Source organism: Perognathus longimembris, chromosome 6 (assembly GCF_023159225.1).
Source record: "Perognathus longimembris pacificus isolate PPM17 chromosome 6, ASM2315922v1, whole genome shotgun sequence".
Classification (NCBI taxonomy): Eukaryota; Metazoa; Chordata; class Mammalia; order Rodentia; family Heteromyidae; genus Perognathus; species Perognathus longimembris.
The window spans coordinates 11,912,663-11,930,685 of NC_063166.1; the positions used below are offsets into that span (position 1 = coordinate 11,912,663).

The window sequence follows — 18,023 nt, forward strand, 5'->3', positions numbered from 1 at the left end:
TTCTTTGGCTCAAGGCTAGTTACTACTTTGCCACTTGACCCACAACACCACGTTTGGCCTTTTCTGAATAGTTTATTGGCAATAACAGCCTCAAGGCCTTTCCTGCCCAGGCTGGCTTCAAACCGTGATCCTCAGGTCTCAGCCTCCTGAGTAGCCAGCATTACAAGGCATGAGCCACTGGCGCCCAGGTTGAAGTCTATAATGTTAGAAGAAGAATACTAGTATTCCTCAAACTTTCCCATGAAACAGAAATGGAAGGATAACTACCTGAACACATTTTATGAAGCCAGTATTACACTCATCCCCAAACCAGGTAGGGACCCAACATAGACACAAAGCTCCTTAATAAAATACATGCTAACAATTCAACAATAAAAATTTTACTTATTAGGATCAAGTAAGTTTTATCCCAGAGGTGCAAGGCTGGCTTAGTATATGTAAATCAGTAAACAAAACATTATCAGAACTAAAGACAAGAGTCACATAATCATCTCAATAAATGCAGAAAAAGCCTTTGACAAAACCCAATATCCAGCTAGGTTATATATACAGGTGATACATGACGGATCCACTATACTAAATGGTGAAAAACTGAAACTGTTTCCTCTAAAATCGGAAAGGCAAGGATGTCCACTTTCTCCACTTCTTTACAATAGGATACTGGAACAATAAGGAAAAAGGGAGACATAAAACAGGATTCAAATAAGGGGAAAAGACTATCCTTATTTGCAGATGACACGCTCCTATACCTAAAAGACCCTAGAGAACCCACCCCTAAGTTTCTAGAGCTGATCAATTAACTTTGGCAAAGTCACAGGTACAAAATTAACTCACAAAAATTAGTAACTTTTCTATATATCAACAATGTGCAAACAGAGAAATCAGAAAGATAATTCCATTTGCAATAACTGCCGTGTGTGCGTGTGTGTGTGTGTGTGTGTGTATGTGTGTGATCAAGGAAGTAAAAGACCTCTATAGCAAAAACTATTAAAAATATGAAGAAACTGAAGACACAAGGAAGTGGAAAGATCTCCCATGTTCTTGGATAGGTAGAATTAAAATGGCCATATTGGGGCTGAGAACATGGCCTAGTGGCAAGAGAGTTTGCCTCGTATACATGAAGCCCTGGGTTCCATTCCTCAGCACCACATATATAGAAAATGGCCAGAAGTGGCGCTGTGGCTCAAGTGGCAGAGTGCTAGCCTTGAGCAAAGAGAAGCCAGGGACAGTGCCCAGGCCCTGAGTCCAAGCCCCAAGACTGGCAAAAAAAAAAAAAAAAAAAGGGCATATTGCCAAAGGTGATCTGCAAATTCAGTGCAATTCCCATAAAATTCTCATGGTTGTTTTTCATCAAGATAAAGAATCCAAAAATTCATATGGAACAACAAAAGACCCAGAATAGCCAAATTTTAGGCAAAGAAAGGAATACTGGAAGTATCACAATTCCAGACCTCAAACTTTACTACAGAACTTTAATAACAAAAACAGTTTGGTACTGGCATAAAAATAGACCTGAAGACCAGACTAGAAGACCCAGAAATAAACCCATATACAGTCATCTAATAATTAACAAAGAAACAAAAAATAAATGTTTGAAAAAAGGGAGCCTCAATAATTGGTGTTGGGAAAACTGGATATCCATATGCAGAAAAGTAAAATTGGGTCCCTATTTGTCACCTTGCATCAGTATCAACTCAACATGGATCAAAGACCTCAACATCAGATCTGATACATTGGAAATACTACAAGACAGAGTAGGAAAAACAGAACTTACCAGCATAGGCAGGAACTTTCTGAAGAGTCTCTAGGGCACAGCAAATAGGAGAGAGACTTGACAAATGGGATTGCATTAAAAAAAAGTTTCTGAGCCAGGCGCTGGTGGCTCATGCCTGTAATTCTAGCTACTCAGGAGAGTGATATCCGAGGATGGTGGTTCAAAGACAGCTCGAGCAGGAAAGTCTGAGAGACTTCCAATTAACCACCAGAAAACCAGAAGTGGCACTGTGGCTCAAGGTGGTAGAGCAGTAGTTGAGCTGAAGAGTTCAGGGACAGTGCCTAGGTCCAGAGTTCAAGCCCCATGACCAACCGGCCCCCTACCCCCAAAAAGTTTCTGTACAGCAAAGGACATAATTACTAAACTATAAAGACAGCAAACAGACTGGGAAAAAATCTTTACCAGTTATACATTTAACAATGGCCTAATGTGCAAAATATGTAAGGAGTTCAAAAAACTAATGCCTCTCCCTGTTGGGATCTCTGGGACCCCTCTCCCCACTTCTCCAGAGGAGATGCCCAAATTCGAAACTATGAAAGAGCATTCGGCTTTGTCTCCCGCCCGCAGAAGGCAAAACATGCTCTTGTGGATTGCGTTTGGCCGAGAAGAGAGTTGCCGAAAACCTCCCCCCCACCCCCACCCGTCCCCTCTCACGTGTCAGAGGTCGGCACAGAAAGGAAGGCTCCGGGGAGACAGTCTGAGGTTTGAACTGGTCTCACCCGCCCAGGGGGCAGGCAGAAGAATTTATTACGGTGACAAAGGCGGAAGGGGAGGGACTTGGGGTGACTAGCTAATTGGCTGAACTGGGCTGCCCATCAGGTGATGTCATGGAACTTCCTCTATGGGCGGAGACTACAGCCCCCCAAGAGCTGGGTCTCTGTAGAAGTCCCCGCCATGATGGCACGCAGGTGTTCGCCCCCCAGGGGCAGGGACTTCTCTTCCGGTTGAAGCCGGAAGATGGGAGTGGCTAGCTTTTTACACTGCCCCAGGGCTGGGAGAAGGGCAGCGTGAATCCCCAACATCTCCCCAAATTAATAACCCAGTCAATAAATAGGCAAAGGAGCAGAAGAAAGAATGGCCAATAAACACCTGAGGAAATGCTCAATATCCCTGACCACAGAGGAAATGTAAATCAAGACAACTCTATCTCCCTTCAGTAATATTGGCAAGAATGAGAATTCAAACAGTAACAAATGCTAGTGGGAATGTGGATGAAAAGAAACCCTATTACACTGTTGGTGAGAATGTAAACTAGCACAACCACATTGGAAGGCAGTTTGGAGGGCTCTCAAAAAACTAAACATAGAACTTACCTTTGATCCAGCATATCCCTCCTGAGCCTCAACCAGGATATGGTAAAGACACTTGCACAGACAGCGTGCCGGTGGCTCACGCCTATAATCCTAGCTACTTGGGAGGCCAAGATCTAAGGCTCTTAGTTCAAAGTCAGCCCAGGCAGGAGTGCCTGTGAGACTCTTATCTCCAATTAACCCCCAGAAAACAGGAGCTGGGGTTCAAAGCGGTACAGTGCTAGTCTTGAGCAAAAAAAAAGAGTTCAGGGATAGTGCCCAGATCCTGAGTTCAAGCCCCATGATGGACAGAAAAAAGGCACTTGCAACATTCATAAGTTCTGCGAACAGCCCAGATGTCCTACAACAGACGAGTGGATCAAGGAAATGTACCTGTACACAATGGAATCTTACTCATCCATTAGAATGAATGGGATTGTGTCATTTGCAGGGAAATGGATGGACCTAGAACAAATCATGTTAAGTAAGCCAGGCTCACACAGATAAACGGTTCATGTTTCATATATGGAAACTAGGTCTAAAACAGAACAAGGCATGATGACATGCTTATACAGGGCTCAACACATTTATACACACACTGACTAAAGAGAGTATACTCCTCCGAACAACCAGTTTATCAAAACAAACACCAGGAAGTGAAAAAAATGTTTTGGGGTACAGGAGTGGAGGAAGGGTAAGCAAATGCAGTCGTATTTAATGTACATCATCTGAACTGGGATAGGAGCGTGAAAATGAGGGAGGATGAAGGAAGGGGTGACACCAAGAAGCATTGTATTCATGACATGGAAATGTAACCACTTTGTATGACCACTTAACAAGAAGGAAAAGCTAGAGGCAGAGCTGTGGTTCAAGTGGTAGAGTGTGAGTGTCGAGCTCCAGGACTGGAACGCACCCACATAAACATGGATATATTGGAAAAAAAACTCTCACGCACCCCCAGAGCGGTCTAGCCCACGCTCCGCTGTGTTGCGATGCTCTGGGCGTGTGTCTTCTCGCAGGTTCTCAGACCCCAGCATGCAGATGGAGCGGTGATGGGTGGAGGCAGGGATGAATGTGGCGCTATGGGGCACCCCATCTGCTCCCCAACCCCGCTCGGGCCATGGGGTCAGGTGGCGTGCTGTCTGTGATGGCAAGCGGGGGCACAGATGCCCAGCACGGACTCACTCAGGCCCCCGGCACACCCCAGCCTCGAGCTGGGGGACTACAGGCAACGGAAGGTGCTCTGAGTGGCATCAGAGAGGCCGTGGCGGTGGCGATGTGTCCTGCTGCCATGTCCCAGCAGAGCAGGTGGCATGAGTTGGGACCAGAGCTGTCTCCCTCGGGCTGTCAGACTTCTCCCAGCCGGGGAGGGCTGGGGCTGGGAGACGCTCTGCCAGGCCTCTGTCTGCTTTCATGGCTGCTGCACTGTGGTAGTGAGGCTCTAACTCAAGGCCTAGGTTTCCTTCTCTGCCGTCAGCCAGCTGGCGGTGACAGATTTATTTTCTTTCTGTGGGCCTTATTTTCTTGGCACATAAGATTGGGTATTGGACAATCACCAAACCAGTGACAGTTTTTTTTTTCTTTTTTTTTTGCCAGTCCTGGGGCTTGAACTGAGGGCCTGAGCACTGTCCCTGAGCTCCTTTTGCTCAAGGCTAGCACTCTGCCACTTGAGCCACAGTGCCACTTGTAGCCTTTTCTGTGTATGTGGTACTGAGGACTCGAACCTGTGTAGGTGTCTTAGCCGTTCTGTCTCAGGTGGTGGTAATGCTGGCTCACAGAAGTGTGCGGGGGTAATAACAGCCAACTTTACAGCTTCTTGTGGAATCTGGAGCACAGACACACACCTGGAGCAGGCGGGAGGTGAGGCTCTAGCAAGCACGAGGCCCTGGTTTTGTTCAAACCCCAGCACCATCAAAAAAAATTTATTTTCAACTCAGAGACTAAAAAAACTAAGGCCAGTTTGACATTGCTTCTCATTTATTAATTCAGTCTGTTCTAAATTGTACAGTTATGAAAATAACAAAACCAAAGCTGGAAGCCCAGAAATATTTACACTGTGTGTAGTGAGGTCAGTCTATGTTGTTGCACAGGTTGGTTATGTTTGGTACCACAAGGTGTTTATAATTCAGACAAATTCAGACAGATAGACAATTCTATGTACAGTAAAACAAAAGGGGAGTCATTCAAGTATCAAAATATGGAGACAGATTAAATAACCTTTTTATTACAGTTCATCGCCATGCCATCAGCAACACCACTCTGGTGAACTGTGTTGTGTAGGCGTGGGCACCTCAAAAACCCGACCAAGTTCAGACTAGTTTGTCTTGCCGACTGCACCTCTGCTCACGCCCAAGGCTCCTCAGGGATTTCCCCCCGCAGGGCACTGGAGGCCCCGGCGGGAAGTGCAGGGGTTCAGACAGAGCCAGGCCTCGGGCCCAGGGCAGCCGCTGAGCGGAGGGGACGGGAGGGGGCAGGAAAGGCCAGCACAGGTACTGGGGGCGCCTTACGCCTCCCACCGGAACGGGTTCCTTCACGGCGAGCGTGCGCCACACTCCCGTGTCCTGTGCTCGGGGAAGTGCGAAGGCTAGGGCCGCTCCTCCTGACACCTCTCCTGAGAGTTAACCACATTCCCTCTAGGGAAGGGAGGCCCCAAGGTGGAGTAGAGGAGGAGGGAGAGGAAGCAAAAGACAGGTCCAGTAAGCTTTCTTTCTGGAATATTCACAAATAAACCAATCACAAAACAAGATCCAGAGCAGATTGACCAAGGCTTTCCAATAATGAAAACACCCTGAATAAATAAGATATAGCAGCTTCAAGGGAAACAAATGCCTCCGGGCGATTGAAAAACAGTACAGCTTGAGGAGCTCATCGGAGGGTCTACTCGAACTCAAGGGAGGAGGGTCTACTCGCCTCCGTCAGGCCTGGTGCCCTCCGGCAGAGCCGCCTGACCTGCGCCTGCTCCCAGGGGGAAGGGGGATGGGGGAAGGCGCCCAGCAGCAGTGCCACGCGTCTTCAGGGGTTCCTGCAGTGTGAGCTGCGCCAGGGTAGGACATGAAGTTTAACTTCCAGGTCCTTTTTAGTACCTAGCCATGGAAGACAACTGGCCTCTGTTGTAGTGGGGTACACTCCCCACACCTGCTGCAATTCGCAGCCCTTGCTGGGAGGACGGGGATGAGCTGGAGGCGGAGGCGGGGATGGGCAGTGCTCCTCTCTGCTGCTCACTCTGGAAGGGCCTGGGCAGTGGCTGGCTTGGCTGTGCCTCTCTGCCCCACTGGAACCAGGCCCCGACACCTCTGATTAACTCCAGAAGGAAGACCATCGCCCAAATCACTAGGGAAAGCAAAGCAAGCTGACAGGAAGCTCTGGGCAGCGGGGCTGGCCCAGGATCCCAGCCCACTCCCAAGGCCATAAAAAGGGGGTAGGCAGGGGAATCAGACTGACTGTCCCCCGATCAGCCTTTCCCACACCTGCACCAGAGAGACGTCAGCCATGGAAAATCAATGAAACCAGTCGTTTAGAGAATCCCAAAGAGCCCTGCCCACACATCTCCTCAGATGAGCCATCAGTGGCTAGGCAGCGAGCTTGGCTGCCCAGCATGTCAGAGCGCGGGGCAGCCAGCCTGGGGCAGGGCTCTGACCACCGACAGTGAGCCACAGACACGCTCCCGGCGCCACCACGACTTCCAGGCACCATTTTGGGCCCCAAGAAAGAAATGGCGGCCTTTGCTTTGGCCCAGAAGCCTGTAAGGCTGTGTTTCTACTGGAAAGCCCGAACCCGGCTCTAAACAGGGACAAGAAGTCAACTCTGCCTGAGCCTGCTCCTTCAACTCATGCAGAGGCTGCTGCTTGCTCCCGCAGCCCTGCTGTGCGGAGGTCTAGGACAGGGCTGCACACAGCCTTCTGGCTGATCTCAGAGCCTCTGCCCTCTGACCCCATGGCCATTTGTCTCAAGTTGGCAGTTTTACCTAGATGTTGAGCCAAGTGTTAAAATTTCATTTTATAAAAAGGTTTTCTAATAAAAACATGTATTCTGAGCGAATCACTTCTTGGCCCTCTAGAGTTCCAGTGTCATGGGCTAGCGGCCTGGAGTCGTCTCCGCAGCTGGGGCAGGACTCACTCTCAAAGACCTGGTGGTGCAGGCCCAGGCCAGGCAGCCGAGAGCAGCTCCCAGAGGCAGGGGCTGGGCCTGGGTCTTCAGAGCCGTGGGCGAGGCGGCGATGGAGGGAGGCGGAGCCTGTGCGCCCCAGGTCTGCGTTTCTGCAGCACAGTGCGGTTCCTCAGTGGCTCAGCTTGGCAGAAGCAAACAATGGGGGAGGAAAGGGTTAACCAATGGGCCTAAGCAAGTGGAGGAAATGGAAAGGACACACAGAGGCAGAACAGAGTCCCTCAAAGTCCCCCCAGGCACCCTCCAAGGCCCACAGCCCAGTGCTGCCTCCGGCTGGCCCGGTCATCTGCTTGGGAAGGCCCAAGAACAGCAGGGGGCACAGGGACCCACCCTGACTCATCACCTTGGTGGTGACTCTAACTCAGGGGCTTTCCTGCTGTACACGGCTACATCTGGCTACATCTGCACCATTTCCTTCCTGCCCCCTGCCATCTGATCTGAGCCGCCCGCATTGGAGAACGCGGGGGGTTTCCTCCACGATTTAGCTCCGCGATGGCAGCTGCTGCTGAGCCGCTGAGGTGAGGAAGGCTAAGAGCTGAGGGGGCCTCAGGGGAAGGCTGGGTCAGGGCTAGCTGGGGTCCCACACCCTCAAGAAGTGTCAGGAAGCTCCCAGAGACAATGGAGGTGGCTTGGTGGAGGGCCCTGTGCTCGGCAGCTCTGCTCTGAGGGGAGAAGTGCACGTGCGTGTGGGAAACAGGTGTGCTGCCTCATACTGGCTCCTAGAGGGTGTCGTCCTCGGTGAGCTGGACTCCAGAGCCGGCCTGGGTCCTCCAGACCTGGGCCTCTATGGTGCGGTCACGAGAGGTCAGCCACTGGTACCTCCACCCCACTCCTTGGCACAGAGTCGTGTGTGTTCAGAGGCTCACGGTCCTGCCTCGAGCCAGCGTGTGGCCGCGGGCCTGGCCTGTACCTCTGGCCCTTATAGAGTCTGTCCCTGGCCAAGTCACATCACTGAGCTCAGGGTCTCCCCGGGGCCCGACCAAGAGGGCAAGCCAGCCTGAACGCAGCTGAGGGGAGCGGCGGCTGCGGCCAGCTGTGAGCGAGTGCAGGGAACTGGGGCACTGGGTGGTCACAGTGGCTGGTTGTGTCAGGAAAGGTGAAGACAGAGAGCGCTTGGCACCCAGCTGTGGCTCAGGACAGGAGAGGAGCCACCGGTGGGGCTATGTGGCTGGCTGGCCCCTCCCCTCGGGCTCGCAGGGCCTCCGTACAGCCGCCCTGGCGCCCACCTCAAAGGCAACTTCCCCCTCAGCTGTCCCCAGCCCCAAGGGGGATTCACAGTGTTGGGTGGCACTGGGCACGGGAGCCGGGAGTGCGGTGTCTATAGCTGCTGCCGGAAGGAGGGCAGGTCCCAGCGGATGCGGGGCCGTGCGGCGGCAGCTGCAAGGAGTTGAGACAGCAGAAAGATCGGGTGGCAAAGGCACAGTGAGACTAGTGGAGACAGGGTGGGCTGTTTAGAAGATAGTGGTCTCATACTTGGTGCTGAGGCTCCGCTTAGAGTCTGGCTTCGGGTCCACAATCCAGGAGACACTGGCGTGAGATGGGGCCTCTTGGTCCGTATCAGGTGGTTCCAGCTGCCAAGCAAGGAAAGGGGATGGAGAGTCAGCAGGGCTCCGAGCCAGGGCTACGCAGGGCCCCGTGTGCTCTCCCCCAGGCCAGGCTGAAGCCTGAACCAAAGAGTAGGCTCCTGGAAGCTGGCGTGGGAATGTCACCCTGTTGGAGCCTTTTGGGGATGCTTCCAGAGGCAGCTTCCCCCGGGGATTTCTTGGAGCTGCTCAGGTACAGGGACCTGGCCCTACTCAGGCTTCTTGCTATAAACCCCAAGCTGGTCATAATGGTCAAGAAGGGGCTCTGGGGCTTGGCGGCCCCAGCCCTCGAGTAGGGCAGAGAGTTCAGCCCAAGGCAGGCGTGCAGCAGTCACCCCGGTCCTGTGCGGAGGACACAGAGAAATGGAGAGCAAAGCACACAGGGAGAAAGGCAGAGGGCATCTCAGGAAGAGAGAGGACAATGTCACGCGGGCAGAGGAAGAGGCTGCCACAGTCTGGGAAAGCTCACGGTGACTTCGGGTTGACGGACACACAGACAGCATTCAGGGAGACGGACACACAGACAGCACGAGGTGTAAAGACCTTGACTCCGGGACTAAGAGACGGCAGCGGTAGGTAGGAAGGACGGTGGGTGGTGCAGGTGTGACAGTAACAACAGCGACTATCGGGGGGCAGCGGCACCTGGGGCGCAGAGCAAAGCAGACACAGACACAAGGACGGTGTCACTGGGCACACGCCATGGCCATCCCCACGAGCCCCATGGTGGCCTAGCCCTGAGCTGGGCTCAGAAGGGGCAGGGCAGTTGGCAGTGCACTGGCAGAGGCCTGCCTCCCTCATGCCGGACGAGCTCAGCCCTCCGCATGGGGACCTGGCGGATGGCAGGAAGCTAAGGGGCCCACTTCCCTGGGGACAGCTGTGTGCAGGACGGGGGCGGTGGGGGGGGGAAGGCCTTGCAGTCCTGGGGGACAGGGAGCCAGGGGGACGGGGAGACGCTGGTAACAGGAACCCACGTACGGCAGACTTCCTTGTGCCGGCCCGAGGCTTCGGCACCGGCTTGGAAGACTTTGTTTCGATCGTCTCCGCGGCAGCGGCCCCCAGGGTCCTTGACTTCTGGGCCTGCAGGGCCAGCTGATAGGCCACCTCGAACGCCTGCCCCAGCGTCAGGATGATCTCGTAGGTCAGGTTCTGGGAGGAAGCAGAGTGGCACCTGAGTAAGCAGCGAAGGAACCGCCTCCTCCCTCAGCGCTGATGCCTGCCTGGCCTCACAGGGAACACAGGACAAATCTGTGTTAAAAACTTAAGTTTCTCCTAATGTGAGGTGCCTTAGGGCAAAATACATTCTGTGTTTCCATATGCATAATTCTATCTCAAAGCAATCCCGGGTGAATGTAAAACCTGCAGCCACCGGGCCCAACTGCATGAGGCTAGGCCAGCCCCCCGACAGCGCACAGCCCTTTCCCTCCTCCTCTCCTTGCTCCTGCCCGGCTGGCGGTGGCTCTGCCTCGCGTCTAGCCGGTCTCACCCTTTCACACTTGAGTTCCCTTCTTGTAGAGAAGGACCTAGCCACAGGAGGCCCATGGGCTGCCAGTCAGCCTCAAGCCTTGCCCATGATAAAATACGTACACTGCAGTTCTAACGATACTCATATTTTTATCTTTTAGTACAAAGGGATTTGACGCAATGAATCAACTTCTGAGTACTGTGTATCTTGATCTAATGTTACCCCTTCCATCCTTCTCCCTCATCTTTCACAATCTCATTCATTCGCTCAAGTTATGTAGTTCCATTTTAGTGATTTAAATGGTGTTACTGTTTCGTTTTGTTTTTACTAAGTTGCTTATGCATCCTCAACAAAGTTTGAGTTCTGTGCCTGAGATCCACTTGACCCAGTTGTGGGCTTCAACTCCAGGATTGGGAATTGTCCCTGAGCTCTTTTGCTCAAGGCTAGTACTCTACCACTTTTGAGCCACAGCACCACTTCTGAGTTTTTTGGTGGTTAACTGGAGATAAGAGTCTCATGGACTTTCCTGCCCAGGCTGGCTTTGAACCACAAACCTCAGACCTCAGCCTCCTGAGTAGCTAGGATTACAGGTGTGAGCCACCAGTGCCCGGCTAGCCTGATGGTCTTCACAGTGTGATCTGCATAGTCTATGTGTTGTTACAGCACAACTGACTGTGAGGGTCGCAAGGGAGCTGTAGTTAAGGGCTGTGAACTATAGGGCTGGCAGATCAACTCATTTCATCTTGAGGTTGATAATAGTTCCCTTGGTGTAGAAGAGAAATGCAGATGCAATAGTTCCAAGATGACACAGCTACAAGAGGTGGAGCTTGGGCATCTCATCCCCTGCTGGCCCACAGGTGTCTGGGTGTATACAGCTCTGAGGTGTAAGGCCTATACAGTGTTGTCTGTGCTAGGAGCTACGGGGACCTGGCTACCAGTGGCTTCCTGTGGGGGTGTACAGACACTGTGGGCCATCACTGGGCTGTGTCTCCCAGACTGTCAGCTCCGGTGCGCGAGGAGGAAGGACTGCTCCTCAGCCCTGCAGCACCAATGCTGGAGCAGAAACCTCCAGCCCGGGAGGGCACTTCCCACTGGCGCTTTGGGAAGTTGAATCAGTTACTGTCAAAGGAAGTCTTGGGGAGACTTCCCAGCCCCCTGCATCCCCTGTGCTTCTGTCTCATCGCTGTGTCCCAGGGTCTGGATGCTCCTGGGTTTCCCTCATGAGTGAACATGGCTGCCGGGGAGCCGGGAGGGAACGGGGGCCCCCAGTCACAGCAGGACACACTCACCACGTCCACCGTGCTGAAAACATGGCAGTAGTGGTGGCTGGTCTGCAGGTCCTTGGTGATGTAGGCAAAGGTGCACAGGTCCTCTGGGTCCTGGGCCGCGCAGGAGATGTTCCGGATCTCGTGCTCTGCGATGACGTTCTGTTGGGAAAAGCATGTTCCGGGATTCAGAGTATCCCTGGGGGCATGCCTGAGCACTACCCCCCCCCCCCCCAGTTCTCCTCAGCACAGCACATCAGCTCTGAGGGGACAAAAACCCTTTTGTTTTCTCAGTAGGAGTGGGGCTTTCATTCTTCAAATGGCTACCAAGTAAGAGAAAATGTTCACTCCCAACCATGAGCTCTCACCAGCTCTTGCCATCTTCCAGAAAGGGGGTGAGGTGGAAGAGTCTCAGGAAGGTGGGAGCCCCAGCAGCAGGTCACGGGGAGCCCTATGCTCACAGAGAGACTCACCCTTAAAAGGTCTCTGAACACAGAAGCCAGTGGGACCAGTGTTGGGAGTTACTATGGGGACAGGCAGGAGGATAGGAGAAGAGATGAGAAAGGGCTCCGGAGTCGCCTGATGGAGCCCTATCTCTGACACGGAGATGAGTGACACCCTTCTGTTACGGACGAGGCCATGTATTTAAAGGCCTGATCCCAGCTGGTGGTGTGATTCTGGAAAGTCTTAGATGCTTCAAGAGGTGGGGCCTGGCTGGAGGAAGGGGGTCACTGGAGGTGTGCTGCTGAAGGTCATACCTGCTCCCTAGTCCTTCCTAACCTTCTTGCTCTGTGGCTGCCATGCAAAGCCAGGCTCCTCTGCTCCCACCACCAGGAAGTGCTGTGGCTCAGGACCAAAGTGACGGGGCTACGGGGCCATGCACGGAAACCTCCGCAACCACTAGCCAAACACAAGCCTTCCTCTTTAAACTGATCCTCTTAGTATTTGGTCACAGCTGTGAAAAGTAACTAATATAGAAAACTACTACCAGAGTCACTGCTGAGACTCAACCCGACCATGCAGTTCTGCAGCCTTTGGAGCTTTGGGGGAAGCATTTGGAAAAGTTTGGAGATGTGGGCTACAAAAGGCCTTGAAGACTGTGAGAAGAGCTTAACGGCTTAACGGGCACTCGGAAGACCAGGATGCTGGTGCGAGTGAGGACAAGAACAATGGTGCTCAGGTATCAGGTGGGAATGAGGATTCTACTGAGAATGGGCCTGGAGTTCATTCATGTTACATTGTAGCCAAGAAGGTGGCTCCATTCTGTCCCTGTCCCCAGAGTGAGGAGGGCTGGGTTTAAAGGGATGGACTAATAAATATAGTGGAGGCAATTTGAAAGCACCTCAGCATTCAGGCTGTGGCCTGGTTATTGTTGGCTGCTTTTAGTCAGGGTTACATTGAGAAGAGGGAGAAGAATCAGGGCATCAATATATGGAAAACACGTCGCTTTTCTGTGGCTTTACAGAAGACACGGTTTCTGGAAAGAAAACACATTTGAAAGACTTTCTCCTGAGTAGAAAGTTCTTCTGGGCACTCAGCTCCAGGAAGGCGCCTAGGAAGGTGCTTTACTTCACTCTGCTGAGCAGTGCAGGCACTCAGGGGCCACGCAGCTATGGCCTACGGAGGCCCGGCTACCGCCCGAGCTCAAGGCGAGCCTCGATGCTGGTTTCGCCGGCATGCAGAATGCAAGAGTTACAGGGTCATGAAGGCTTCCACCCAGATTTCAAAGGACAGACTGGAGGCCAGGCAATAAATGGAGGAGGGTCAGGGCTCCTGAAGACAGTCCCTGAGAAGGTAATGACGTTATGAGGGGGAAGCTAAAGACACAATGGAGACCCAGGAACCCAAAAAGAGAAAGGCCATGTGGGTTATAGTCAGCAAGGAGGCCCAAGGCTGCCCGGGTCTACTGGAGTTTTGGTCGTGCTTATAACAAAGCCTGGCCTTTCCTTGCTATTATTCCGTTGCTTCCTTTTGGGATGGGAATGTTTATTCCACCATCTTATCTTGAAAGTGGGTAATTTCTGACTTTTTATAGGGGCTGATAGTTAAAGAGTCTGCCTTGGGTTCTCATAGGAGACTTTGAATTTGGACTTCAGAAAAACATGTTAAGCCTACAGGTATTCCTAGGGATGGGCAGAAGGCACCTGCAGTATGAAATGGGCATCTTCTGTAGGCCAGTAGAATGTCAGGGTTTGGATATGCAGTGTTGGGTTCCCTGGTGGTGCTAGCTGGGGAGGTGCGGGATACTCAACAGGTACGCCCAGCTGGAAGAACCCTGTCAGCGGGGATTTTCTAGTCCCCGGGTCCTCCCCGTGTCTCTCTGCTTCCTGACCACCGTGAGGTGAACAGCCTCTGCCACTGACATGATGGTCAGCCTCCCTTCAGAAACATGGCGCCAACAGATCATGGACTGTACCCACTAAGGGCTGTGCAAAGGAATAAATGCTTCCTTCCTTAACTTGCTTTTCTCAAGAGCTGGGTGTATTACAGCTGCACAAATCTGACTAACGCCCACCAGTGGTCCTTGTGAGAAGCCTACCTTATTGGAAGCATCGATGAACTTGACACCTTTGTATGTGATGGACAGGATGATAGTGGGGATCTTCTTCATGTGCTCGGTGGATTTCTACAGGAAACAGGGGAGGTCTCTGATTCACAGCCCCTCCCCTCCCTCTGTGGCACACAGCATGCATGGCAGGACCGGGGGCTGCAGCTGTGCTTCCGTCTCCTGCTTGCTGCCCTAGCCACCTCCCTCTCACCCCCAACCTACCCGCATTTTGGCACAGGCGTCTTGTGTGGATTCTGTCCCTCGCAGATCTTTGATCAGCATGGAGCCTAGGTACTGTGGGAGGAGCGACGGGCTTAGATGCTGTACTGCCACACAGGGTAAGCACCCCTAACAGGTGGTTACCGCTCAAAAACTCCCCCTCCTCTTGTGGCAGCAGGAGAGCACGTCCTCCCCCCATTTTGCTCTCTTGCTACCTCTGCATTTTCCAGAGGCTTCTTCCCCTCCCCTCAGCTGCTGAGGCTGCAGAGTGGAAGACAGCTAGTGGGCTCTGGCCTTGAAGAGGGCCTGAGGGCCTCAGGGGACTGGCTGGGCAGGAGCAGGGAGCAGGGAAGGCAGGAACTACTCACGTTGGCCTCATAACCACAGGACTCAAAGATGAGTTTCTCTGGTTGGTGCTGCCAGCTCTGCACAGGGGCGTACGGGGCAGCCAGGCTGGGCGGCCGCAGGGTCAGCTTGGCCTCCCGGGGCTCCTCCTGCAGAACACACACAGTTGGACATGGCTCCCTGCTCCGAGGGAGGAGTTCACAGGCTCACCAATTGGCTCCAGCACACTGGAGAGTGAGGACACCAGTGAGACCAGCAAGGTGAGGGTCAAGTGCAAAGGGCAGGACGCGGAGCAGCCACCAGAAGCATTGTGACAGGGGGAGCCGCTATGGACCCGAGAGGAAGGCAGAGTGGCAGGGCTGCCGGGAAGGGTTTGTGGTGTCTGAGGAGTCTTGGAAATGGGGCTAACCACCTGGCAGGGCGTACATGAGGGGGCGCAAGCTGAGGGTGTTGTTCTGCCTGAGCGGCAGGAGCTGCGCTCCTTGGCTGGGGAGCACCGTGGTGAGGACACACGAGGCTGTGGGCAGCAGCACGGGGCAGTGCGTGTCACTTCCATCCAGGTGGGAGGGATGGGTGCGTAAGCTGGGTCCCCGCATGAGATGGGGAGGAGGGGGGGGACAGAGAAACATTTTGGACTTCTGTTCCCAGCAACGTGCAGCCTCCATACAGGACAACTGAAACTAGTGGATACTGTTTTCTACTCTAAAACCCATGGCTGGGCTGCGGGGAGAGAAAGACGACGAAGCTTGGATTTCCAGATGGTGCTGGCCCTGCCCTGGTGAGACACCTTGGAGCATGTCCAGCTGCGCCCGCCATGGGCCTCAGAGAGGCAGCAGAGGAGCAGACTAGGACCTGGCGGGGGTGGGGAGGGTGGGGGTGGGGGTGGGAGGATGTGGAGCTGAGGAGGTTGCAGAGGAAGCTCTGGGGACCAAGCAGGGTGCGAGGGAAGGGGACAGGGCATGTGTGTGTGCCTAGGATGGGGTATGTGGACCGGCAATCTATGGCAAACCACTACAGGCCTCTGGTGTCCCTCAGGGGCTGGATGGTGGGAGGCCGGGTGGTCACAGAGGAGCTGTGGAGCTGGACCTGGGAGGGAGGCAGGCTGGGAGGCCCGGGGCCTCACACAGGGCCCTGGGGAGGCAGTGAGTGGAGTGGGCTGGCATATCCTCCCAACTTTGATGCCCATCCATCAGCTTAGATGGACTTCCAGGGAGCCCGAAGGCCCCGGCCCGCCTGCCCACCTGGACTCGGCAGCGTTCCCGAGAGGACGCCGTGGGGTCGTGCAGGCTGTCATGCCGCCTCCTGCCCGTGTCCCCCGAAGGCAGCAGCAGGTCAGCTGACCGCCCGGTACAGGAATCATTCTGGCTCAGTGGGGACGATGTCTGGGACATTAAATCTTGGCACTGAAAGGAGAGAAATCATGAAGTTCATACCACCACACTGGGGATGGGCTACAGAGTCAGGGGGACAGAAGAAGCAGGGAGCTAAGGGGTCAACAGCAGCTAAGGTGGTAGCAAATGCCACACTGGCCAGAACCTGCAGCAAAGGCTGTGACGGGGTACTGCCCAGCTGCTGAAAGAACGGCTCCTCCCTGGAGCTGCAAAGCCCTGATGGCCCTGTCCTGTGGGGGTCGTGAGCACCCACAGGCTGAAAGCCCCCTGGCCTGTACGGGGGGGAGGGGGGATGGCTACAGGGAGAAGAGCCACACCCACAGTGATCAGATATGAAGTTGATCCACCACAGATCTGTGTACTAGAGCAGCAATGGCAGCTGTGGCCTCCTTGAGAGCGTGAACAGGCCGCCACAACACCGAGCTCTTGGCTCAGGGCTGGCTTCAGCCTCCTCATGCATAAAGCAGGAGAAACAGTGCTCACTTTCTGAGGTGCGGGACCAGTTTCCAGGACAGGGCTGTATACTGTCTACCGTCACAGTATGGCCCTATCTGGCAGATTCTAGAACTTATCTTCACAGCCAGGAATTGCCGCCCATCACCTGGCATGAATAATGTGTCATCTGTGAAGTTTTGAAAGTGTAGGTTTCCCCCAATCCTACCCCTGAAGGTACAAATCCCGGGGCTTGGGCCTAGAGCCCTCAGCTTTGTCTTGAGCTCTGGAGCTGCTGGTTACAGAGCTGAATCTAACCCCTAGATGTGGCCCCAGTCATTCCTAAGACTATTTTATTTACTCCTTTTTTTTTTTGCCAGTCCTGGGCCTTGGACTCAGGGCCTGAGCACTGTCCCTGGCTTCTTCTTGCTCAAGGCTAGCACTCTGCCACTTGAGCCGCAGCGCCACTTCTGGCCATTTTCTGTATATGTGGTGCTGGGGAATCGAACCCAGGGCTTCATGTATACAAGGCAAGCACTCTTGCCACTAGGCCATATCCCCAGCCCTATTTTATTTACTCCTATATTTAAACTGATCCTGGTCACAAGCCATCTCTAATACCTTGGGATGTAAACAGCAGGTATCTAATTCATAAATAACCAGTGCCCGTGCATTTGTTTTGAGCCCAGTGAGAAGGGGCAGGGATGCCATCTTCTCTACAGAGATCGCACTGTCTCTGAGAAATGCCTAAAAATAGGAAGCCTGGGCATGTATGCCTTTCCATCCCCTTGCTCACTCTCAGCTGGGAGAACCGTGGGGGTTTCTGGGGTGGCTCCTCGTAGGGTCTTTCTGCGAGGGAGGCGATGATGCGTTTGCGGTGGCCCAGCAGGTGGACCTTCAGGACCTGGCAGGGAGCAGGAGGAAGATAGTCAGAGGTGACAGGGCCCTGGGTCCCCCCAGCTTGCCTCCTGCCCCGGCTGTGCAGTCACCAGAGGAGGCCGTGCTCTAGGAGAGGCGTGCTGGTACTTACATTGACAAGCTCCAGCTCCCAGAGGTTCTTCACAGTGTCGATGGAGCTGTAGCCACTGGCTAGGAATGAGTGGATGTAGTCCTGCAGCCCCAGGGAGTCCAGCCAGGAGGTCACCGAGGGGGGACTGTTTCCATCATAGCCTAGGGCCTTCACCTGCAGACCAAGGGGAGACAATAACATCTCAGACTCACAGGATGAGAACTGAGGAGCTAGGGGCGACCTGGCCAAGGGAACCCCTTAGCACCTCAAGTCCTGTTCCCGGCACAGCCCTTTCTATCACTGTTCTGGGAGGTGGGAGCCACCAGATCTGGGGAAGATGGCCTTGCAGGTGAGGTGAGATGGTGGAGAGTGTAGAATGCCTTCACCTGGGCCCTGAAGGGGGTCATAGGCCTACGAGGACAAGACAGTGGTGTGTGCTGTGAAAGGAGGAACCAGGGAAACATGACGATTACTACCAGCAGTCAAGGGTAGAGGCCTGGGTCTAGTAACTCCTGTACTATAGGGAGACAGTGCTGTCTCTG

The 18,023-nt window shown here is 53.7% G+C and overlaps 1 protein-coding gene across 11 annotated transcripts in view; it reads right to left on the minus strand.

The window, feature by feature from the left end:
• Positions 1-5,022: 5,022 nt before the first annotated feature.
• The window catches only part of Anks1a (ankyrin repeat and sterile alpha motif domain containing 1A), a 151,110-nt gene continuing 138,109 nt past the window's right edge, over positions 5,023-18,023 (minus strand). For 3 of the 11 annotated variants that reach the window (XM_048347915.1, XM_048347914.1, XM_048347916.1), the window contains 11 exons: positions 17,503-17,655; positions 17,269-17,376; positions 15,891-16,052; positions 14,673-14,798; positions 14,308-14,379; positions 14,077-14,163; positions 11,562-11,699; positions 9,786-9,956; positions 9,354-9,452; positions 8,701-8,798; positions 7,739-8,604 (listed from right to left, as the gene is read on the minus strand). In XM_048347915.1, coding sequence (XP_048203872.1) covers positions 8,388-8,604; positions 8,701-8,798; positions 9,354-9,452; positions 9,786-9,956; positions 11,562-11,699; positions 14,077-14,163; positions 14,308-14,379; positions 14,673-14,798; positions 15,891-16,052; positions 17,269-17,376; positions 17,503-17,655 — 1,431 coding nt within the window. In that variant the 3' untranslated portion in view covers positions 7,739-8,387. Of the gene's footprint in view, positions 7,352-7,737; positions 8,605-8,700; positions 8,799-9,353; positions 9,453-9,785; positions 9,957-11,561; positions 11,700-14,076; positions 14,164-14,307; positions 14,380-14,672; positions 14,799-15,890; positions 16,053-17,268; positions 17,377-17,502; positions 17,656-18,023 lie in introns of those variants that run through there. The other 8 variants (XM_048347923.1, XM_048347922.1, XM_048347919.1 and 5 more) reach the window with 6 other exon arrangements.